Source organism: Cibotium barometz, chromosome 26 (assembly GCF_041138505.1).
Source record: "Cibotium barometz isolate CiBa-2024 chromosome 26, ASM4113850v1, whole genome shotgun sequence".
Lineage (NCBI taxonomy): Eukaryota > Viridiplantae > Streptophyta > Polypodiopsida > Cyatheales > Cibotiaceae > Cibotium > Cibotium barometz.
In genome coordinates, this window is record NC_141071.1 from 28,730,253 (window position 1) to 28,739,179 (window position 8,927).

General features: G+C 42.3%; 1 protein-coding gene across 3 annotated transcripts; it reads right to left on the reverse strand.

The window, feature by feature from the left end:
* Nucleotides 1–2,398: 2,398 nt before the first annotated feature.
* Nucleotides 2,399–8,483, reverse strand: LOC147623845 (vesicle-associated protein 4-1-like). Of its 3 annotated transcripts, none has more exons than XR_015269220.1 (8): nucleotides 7,579–8,483; nucleotides 6,879–6,949; nucleotides 6,639–6,720; nucleotides 6,149–6,279; nucleotides 5,469–5,546; nucleotides 5,099–5,224; nucleotides 4,760–4,872; nucleotides 2,399–2,597 (listed from the first exon to the last, which is right to left on the reverse strand). XR_015269220.1 is itself a non-coding variant. In XM_086820483.1 (7 exons), exons 1-7 carry the CDS (start codon nucleotides 8,045–8,047, stop codon nucleotides 4,837–4,839), a joined length of 993 nt encoding a protein of 330 aa, XP_086676609.1. In that variant the 5' UTR covers nucleotides 8,048–8,483; the 3' UTR covers nucleotides 4,357–4,836. The 3 variants fall into 3 exon arrangements, 1 of the variants encoding a protein (XP_086676609.1); XR_015269221.1 differs by lacking the exon at nucleotides 2,399–2,597 and adding an exon at nucleotides 2,604–3,623; XM_086820483.1 differs by lacking the exon at nucleotides 2,399–2,597 and having other exon boundaries at nucleotides 4,357–4,872.
* Nucleotides 8,484–8,927: the final 444 nt, after the last annotated feature.

Here is an 8,927-nt window from a genome sequence, read left to right on the forward strand (position 1 = left end):
TCTAGCTTAGAGAGCTAAGCTCTAACCAATTCACTATTACCACCATGTTGTCAACCCTCTTTTTTTAAAATTAACAAATCCAAGTTTAAATCCCAAGCACCTAGTTTAGGTGTGTGTAGCGGGGTGAAATTCCTGTGTGCAACTAGGAATGGAATAAGAAGGTAGACCTCATGAAAAAAAAAGGGAGGGACTATCAAATCCCATTTGTTTGTTGGTGTTAGCATTTTTCATTTGGTTTACTAGTCTCTTACTACTGCAAATGGTTCAAATGCTTTATCATTCTAGACTACAATATAAATCAAGTTGTATTATGTTTTTGACAGTTCCTCCTCCTTGCTTTGTAGAGAGACTACAACCATTTTAGAGCCCATTACCATTGTTAGTGCATGAAGCGACTTTCTTTGCTCCATTTAGGGAGGTTTCCACGGGCTAAATTGAACGAAGCCAATTGTAGTAGTCCACCTTTACAATTCAGTTCTAAAGAAGTCCGCCTCAAGTGAATTTTGCTGAGTAATGGGTTTCACATGGAGGCCAAGGTTTCTTTAAGGCCTTCAATTTTGTAAAATTTATTTTATGGTCTCACCTAGGAGTCAAGCATTCAACAAATGAAATTTTTATAGTGCTAATGTGGCAGTTTTTATGCTTGAGGTGTTCAAGGTGTTAAGTCAGCACAATAGATTATGCTGACTTGGCTGAATCTGGACTTCAAATCTATACAGATTCCCCTCATCTAGCAAGTAGCAACACACAGTTTTATACCTGCAGACGTATAGTGCAGTGGCAAAATGGGTTAGTCTTGCTCTTCAAAGATGCAAGTTCAAACTCTGCTGCACTATACCTGCAAGGTGTCTGCTTGAATGGCATAATTTCAGTGCATCCTGGCCAAAAATATATCGTATTTGTGTATACACGCACACACACATATACATAGCACATATATGTATGTGTGAGTACATATGTATGTATGTTTGTAAGTACATATATATATATATATATATGTGTATACATACATGCATACATATATATATATATGTGTGTGTGTGTGTGTGTGTGTGTGTGTGTGTGTGTGTGTGTACATACATATAAATGTATATATATACATGCATATGCATATGATGATACGTATACACGTGTGCACACATATACATTATTTACACACTTTTTTTTTGTGATATATTTACACACACATATATATACAATTTTTCTCCTTTTTTGAATTTCTTCTGTTGAAATTATAGAACTCTTGCCACTTCTTTGAAAAAGTCTCTACTATGCTAAGTGGAACAAAGGGTCCTGTAAATATAGCACCTGTGTTTGTGGAAACTGTTGGAATTACTCAAGCTGTCAACCTTTTAATGATGCTGGCCACTTTCAAAAAGGGTAATAAAGTAGCACGCATCAAAGTGCCCATGGACAACTGGGAGGAGCTCATGAGTCATCACCTCCCTTGCAAAGAAGTTGGCAAGAGGTCCCACAGGCTACCAAACAATACCCCACCTCTGCAGACCTTCTAATCTACGTGGCAGTAAGAGCCATTGTCTCTTCATCCATCGTGCTTTTCGAAATTGTGCCAGCTGCCTTGCCTGGGCAGAGTGAAAGCTGCTAACTCATAGGCTATGGAGAACTTCCATAGCATAAAGAGGCCAACAAGCAGCACAATTCCCCTATGTGAAGACTCAAGAGCCTCTCAAGGTATCTTTGTGCTAACATGCAACCATCTTTCAGGAAAAATGCATCCTCATAGAGTTTAATTCTAAAAAGAAATATCCCCTCTCCCCTCAGGAGTGTGAAAGAAAATGGTTTCTCAAAACAGAGGTCACCCTTGTCTAGACAAAGGATAGTGTACAATGGTAGTAGCCCCCAAAAGCACAAGAAAATAGAAGAAGAAGAACATTGATCCTTGATGGGTTGGTTTCAAGAGTGACTGACATTAAGAAACCTTGCAAGTAGGAACTTGAGGCCAGGGATTGGGTATGCAGAGCTAGCCATGCCTTTGCAGTATGTTCCCAAGAAAATACTAATGGGAGGGGCGGCTCATCTACCGTGCAAGTCCAACTTGCAGAAGCTCGGTGGTTTCTGGGCATCATTGCATAAGGGCAGCCAAGGTAACAAGCATCTGAGGCACAATGATAACCTATGATTGTGGAAACATTGTGCTTTTCTATTGTACTAAATCCTCATAAGATTTCATGCGAGGGTTTTGATGTGAAAAATGTAATCATGGTGTGCTTAGTGAGTGTGTTGGAGTGTGCTTAGTGAGTGTGTTGGAACAAACATATCAAGGGTAAGGGAAACATGTGTTGTCCAAGTACAACTTACAATATATAGATTTTTTGGCTAGTAACTTGCATCGATACCAGGTTTTTTGTCATATTCAAAAGGAGCTATTGATATTCAGTACAAGGAGACCCACCGTTGATTTTCTATTGCACTGTCCAAGATGTGTTGATGGAATCCCGGCGTCTTACAAAATTTGAAGTCCTGTGTTTATTTGTATGCAACATGAATGTGTATAATTCTAGGTGTTAGCAAAAGCGTTCCATTGTACGCACCGAGTGCATTTACAAGATCCAACTTTGCACCTCTTCCCTCCCAACCTGAGCACATAAACACTTCATTAAACATGGTGGCTGCTGGCAGCGTCAAAAAGTGTGATTTTCTCATGTGAGTGTGGTCCCACTGCCCTACAGAACCCCCGCCTCCAGCCCAGCCGAGTCGGCAAAGGCAAAGCAACCCAGCGTTACTTTATCCTCAAGCCTGTATGACAATCATGAGTTCTCACATACACACATGCATGATCATAGATGGTGTCAACGATCTACAGAAAGGTAAAATATGTATATATAATCGTATGCTTAGCCTGCGTAAAGATAAATTCTTTCTTGCCAGCCTTGCATAATGGTATTGATTACCATGTTGATCGTCGTCTTAATTAGGCACATTACTGTATCCAAAGCTACAAAAATCCTCGGTTCAACCATTGGGATAAGAATTGTGGTCCAAAAGAAAAGCAATCATATCAACAAATAATGAGCATAAACAAACCTCAACTCCAACAGCACTTATCTTTATCCAAAGTTTAGAAAATCTTCAGTTCAGCCATTGGGATAAACATTGTGGTACCAAAAGAATAGCAATCATTTCCAAAAATAATGAAACAAACCCCAAACCCAATAATACTTTCACCACCACTGGATTGCAATTATTCACTAAATAATGCAACTCGTGGAATTTGTTAAGGTTTAGGAACTCCCCTATGACCAGTAAAAGCACTAGCCTTGCATCTTTGAAAGCTTGGCATTTCTTTTAACACTTCCGAATAATGAAAACCCAAGTTTACCTTGCAATGAATGATTTTCTTGAGATGTTGGAGGTATTGTAGCCCAAGCCGATAGACAAGCTTAAATATTTCTTACTTTGGCTTTTGTAGCTATAGCTGATAAAAATGTCCCAAACATTCCAAACCCTACATAGTAGCCTCCTGAGAATCAAGTTTAAATGATAGAAAGGTGCTACAAGAGAACAGGAATTAACTTTTGAGGAAACTGAATGGTTAAAATCTAGCATAGACTTTGTTCTCTTTGTGGGCAAGCACATCCCCTTGGTGGTACTAGCAACAAAAGCTGCCAAAACCCAAAGTCATGTCATCCCAGAAAACAATTATGTAGATCACACTAAAGCATCACACATTCCCACAGGTGTACTGGGTCAGGACTCAGCTCTTCTAGGTTTTACCGTTTGTCCTAAATCTGGCCTTCCTAGTCCAGACTCCGTGCTTCTTTGCTTCTGTTTGGTGGACCCATGCTGACGATGTCTTTCTTCTAGCGAATTCCCATTTACATGTGAGCAGTGTATCAGAGAAGACATTTTTGTCTTGCTCTAGTGATGCACAGCACTGGACAAAAAGGACCACCATCTTTGCCCATGTGTGTGAAGGCCATATTTGCCTCTAGATGAGAAGGGCTCCAGGCCTTTTCCTAGGAAGAGTACATAGCTGTTTTTTGCAGTGAATAACCAATCCCTTGGTCTGATTTTGAGAGGGATAGGAACCATAAATCCTGGCAATCAAAGAACCTAATTTGTGAATGCCCCATGATGGTAGATCACATTTCTTCTTTTGTAAATGATACTGTTTTCCCAGCCATGGAGGTAGGTGGACAAGGTTCAAGGATATCACACCAAACGTGGATGGAAGGGCCAGGCTCAAACAATGATGGCAAAAAGAAGCAGCATTTGCAACAAAAGAAAAGCTATCTACAATCTGAAAAGTCAATCTTGGTCTATAAACTTTTACCTCTTTATGTATCAAAGACATCATGAAACATCTCAAGAACCTCAAAGACCCACAAGAAGTTATGGATTGGTATGATTATGTTTCATCATGGATAATCCACATCGATCAAGATACATATGCAAGTTTTTAAATTGGCTACATGCATTAAAATGGAGATGCAGGTTATTGAGAAAAACCCATGAGGAGACAAGGTCATCAATGAACGACTCCACAACCTCTCATGGCTTGACTACACCCCAAAAATCCCGTGAAAATGCAGCCCCTATTTCATATCCAAGCCCTTTTTCTCCCATTACAACTTCACCACAAAATTTTGTGGATTTCCATCCCGCATGCACATGATGTACATGTGAAGTTCTGCCATTGAACTTGATCATGGCCGGTTCAAGCGTCATGTGCATTCAAATCCTCTCTTTATAGTATGTGTTTGAAGTAATGAGAATAGAAATTGAATGAAGAGAAAACCTGGCCACACTACAAACAGCAAGCTTGCAGTTTTGATGCCCATGAGATATCCATAAAGATGAATCTTGGCTTACACATCACTTTGCTTGTTGTCTGGCCAGCTTTCGCTGCTTCTGCAGTCACAAAAGCATCAAAAGTAAGCCCAAATGTGTGTTTGCTTTCATCAAAGTTTCCAATCTAGATTTGATGATTAGGATGGCTTCAGAAAGGCCCCCGTTGCCGCCCCCTCCTCCTGGAGGCCTTAGGGGCCATCAGATTTGTCAGCAGAAAATGAGGGCGAGAGGGACGGCCAGATGTCCTTTCTAAAGCCACCTGTTCTAATTCACAAATGATGCTCACCCATTCTTCTAGTACATTGATATCATTGATGTTGATTATGGAGTTGGTCCTCTGCTCTTGCAACTTGTTCCGAGCCTCCTGTGCAGCATCTGCTTCTGCCATGAGGCCTTTCAACTTCTGCAATTGCTGAGCCACGACCAAACCATAAATGTTCAACCAGAAGGTAATTGCAGGAAACATGTCCAGAGGATCCTTGCTCAAGTGGCTATCATACCCAATGCTGCCCAGAAGGGATATAACTCACAAAAAAATTACATATCTCAAACATTGACTTGTCATTTGAGCAACATCCCATATGCAATGCAACACTCTTAGCAAACCTTGATAAGAGAAAAGAAGTGCATGCCGATGCAGTAGCTTGGAAACTTACAGGAGAGGACTGCTTTGGATCTAGTAGAACAACTCGTAGAATCTGCTCCACAGCAACTTGCTCCTTTTGCTCCTCAAACTGCATGTTGTAGAAGGTCACAAGGAGTTGAAAGAACCTACCAATTAGGCAAATATCATTCTTTTATTGAGAGTTATACTATATATTATATGTTTTGGGGTTCAACCTCACACTCCTATGCTGAACAGCATGGTGCGATAGCCACATAGGGCAGGGCCAGCTGTCTCACTGTAATGAAGTAATTTTAGGATGCACATGCAAATGGGGCATGGACCTAGGCACATGGGGCTTGGGACTAAAAAAGGCACATGTCTTGTGTATTTGGAAATTGGCACCTTTTGATCATTATACTTGGAGTTGTCAGCTTCTTGCATAAGCTTTTATGGCTTTCTTCATGAACCTATGGTGACTCTAGGCATTGAGGTGCAAGCTGTGTGGACTCCAGTCCTTGAGTCTAGGTGTGGGGACTCCAACCATTGAGTTCTACCCTATCCCTAGATCCCTTCCTTGCATTCATAGGCAAATATCATTCAACATTCACATGTCTTGAAAAACAAGACCAGATAGACGTCTGCCAATGACATTACACACGGCAACAAAGTGGAGATGTACGGCAACCAAAAAACTTGCAGGAAAATAAGATCAAGGGTTAAGGTGCTTACCAACTCGGGGGTGAACTCCACACCTTCCTGTGTCTTCAAACTCACTATCTTAAACTTGTCACGTGTCTTTCTCTTGAGCGGAACCTGAGAATCCTGTTCAAGGGCTTTGGGTAGCTCAATGAATTTGACAACTGTACACAAAAAAGCACTCTGGCTTCAGAACACAATGATCGTATACATACCCAAGAAACATTACCAACACTAATCATGCCTGCGTGCATACATACATACATACACCTAATAACTTGAAAGGTTCCAAGTTGCAGCATTTGATTCACATGCACGCTTGCATGCACATTTTCATTCAACGCACATGATTCCTCCATACACCACACATGCACACATGCATGCATGCATACAGCATTTTTTATTCTTTTGTGCATACATGATATACACATAAAATTAGTCTCTCCACACATAGATAGATACATATACATACATACATATGTAGCATGCATACATGCATGCACCAAACAGGTTGGAATGTTACCGATTGCAACGATTGACTCCCCTGGGGATAGGACACCGTTAGGGGGGCGCATGAAACAGCTTTTTGGGGCGGTTGTTTGAAACTGTGAAACAGAACAAAGAATCTTTTAAAGAGGCAAAGGACTGTGTAATGTTTCAGCTCGTCCCAACAGAGGGGGGTTGAGAGTGCATTTTAATTAATCTCTCAATTTTAAAAAAAATGCATTTTAATACTTACAAAAGCAGGAAAAAGCAAGCTTACTTTGAACGCAACAGGTGATCTACTGATGTTCTTTATTCTTACAGCGCTTGTGGACTGTTTTCCTGGTTCATCTGTGGACATGAAGAACCCCAAACACACACACACACACACACACACACACAAAGAAGAAGAAAACAGAAGTCATTAGCCCAGTTTATAATAATGAACTTTAGCACATTTGATTAGGTAAAGAAAACCATTAGGCGTTATTAAGCAGCTAATCTGGGATTGAACCTGCGGGGAGTAACAAAGGCATTCGCATCGGGTAGCGTTAGGAGTTTACTAATCAACACAGATTACATAAGGTTAAACAACTTATTAGGAGGTTAACCAATCAACTGGGAGATGGATAAGCAGAAACGATTGGATTAAGAGGGCTAATCAAATCAGAATTGATTGGTTTAAATTATGAAAAGGGTGGAAAAGATTTGGGCGCTACGAGCCGATTAATAAAGGCTTAGCAGGCGGTTACAATAACGGAGATTTAAACCCTCAAAACACACTGCAGATTTTGGAGCTTATGGGGGCAATTAAGGAAGGAGGGTTTAACACACAAAAACGATTGGAATGGGGAGAGTTATGGCATGATTAAGCAGATAATCCAGCATTAAGCACCTGATTAGGATAATAAGGAACAATTTGGGTGACTATTCGCATATTAATGCAATCAATGAGGAGTGATTAATCAAATAATACTTACAAGGGAAGTAGAGTTTGCTGTTGGGTTCAAAGCGGAGGTGTTTTTTGGCGATAAGGAGAGCTTTGAGGATTCTGGAAGGGCGGGAGAGAGTGTCGGAGATGGTATCGGACGGAAATTTATGCTCGACGGAGCTGGCTACCGGATTTGGGCGGTGGTGGCGCGGGCTGGTTGCCGGAGTTGGGCGGTGCTGCTGGATAGACACCTGCTGCCACAACGGCCGCCGGCACAGGCTCATACCTCCCCACCCCCCCTTGCTGCTTGCCGTGGTTGTAATCGTGGAAATTGCCGTTGCCGTTGCCGCTGCCGCTGCCGCTGTTGTTGTCGAGGTCGAGGTCGAGGTCGATGTCGATGTTGATGTCGCCGTCGTTATTGCTTCCTCTTCGTTCTCGTGCAGCAGCTCCTGCTGCCCCATAGCTTGACGACTCTGATGAGGAATCCCCTTATTGCTGCCGCTCTCCGCCGTCGACATGAAAAAATGATCGATCAATCGCCGACAGCAGAAGCGATTGCCGAAGAGTTCCCGACAGCCAACACAACAAAAGCAATTGACGGAGGACGATCAAAGAAAAGCTACTGATGGAAAAGCATCAATTTCCGACAGCAGATGCGATATGACGGAGAATTAGCCAAGCAGGGTTCCCGCAGCTTGTCCAGAGAAGACAAAACAACGCAGAAATTGCCTCTCTGCCGCAAGGAAATCTCTGTCAGTAGGGTCGGAGATGGTGTCGTGCATTGGACGAAGATGAAGCTAATCTCAAAGAGAAGGCCAATAAAGGAGGATTGTAAGCTAAAACACAATAGAAGCTAAAGATTGCTTACAGGCAGGAGGACACAAATTTCCGACAGAAGGGCGTGAAGGAGCAAAATAAGCCTGTCTTCTCTCAGAGAAAGGAACGGTAGTGTAGGCAAAACAGCGCATTTTGTCCTGACGACGGTTTTGTTGGGCGCCCACCACCACCGACGTCGTTAGCGGCGGCGAAACTCCCGGTGCCCACCAAATTTCCAAAACCGTCACCGGGGTTACGGTGCCCACCAAAACCGTAACCGAGCTTCCGGTGCCAACCAAAACCGTTGGCCGCTCCATGTGTGAAAGCGGGCGTAAGGACGATAGACCACTTTTTAGTCCACAACGTCCGGCTCCACTACTGTGTGTGGCACTTACGTTACCTTTGGACCTTAGCATTTTCACAAAAACTATCCTTCTTGCATGGCAAAAAAAAATGATTCAAGGAGACATTGTGGCCAACCCTTTGTAGTTCCAGAGAGTCATGTGGGACACTCGCTTGCGTGGCCCACCTCTTATGCGCAATCACGATCTCAAAGTTGTCTTCCCATCCAACGCCGATCAA

What these genes read in the sequence shown, in the direction of transcription:
- LOC147623845 (XM_086820483.1), bottom strand. Translation starts at nt 8,047, where the DNA reads ATGTCGACGGCGGAGAGCGGCAGCAATAAGGGGATTCCTCATCAGAGT. An exon ending in GATCACCTGTTGCGTTCAAA is followed by an intron (nt 6,721 to 6,878) that starts GTAAGCTTGCTT and finishes TCTGTTTCACAG; the next exon opens with TTTCAAACAACCGCCCCAAA. An exon ending in GGAGTCAATCGTTGCAATCG is followed by an intron (nt 6,280 to 6,638) that starts GTAACATTCCAA and finishes TTTTGTGTACAG; the next exon opens with TTGTCAAATTCATTGAGCTA.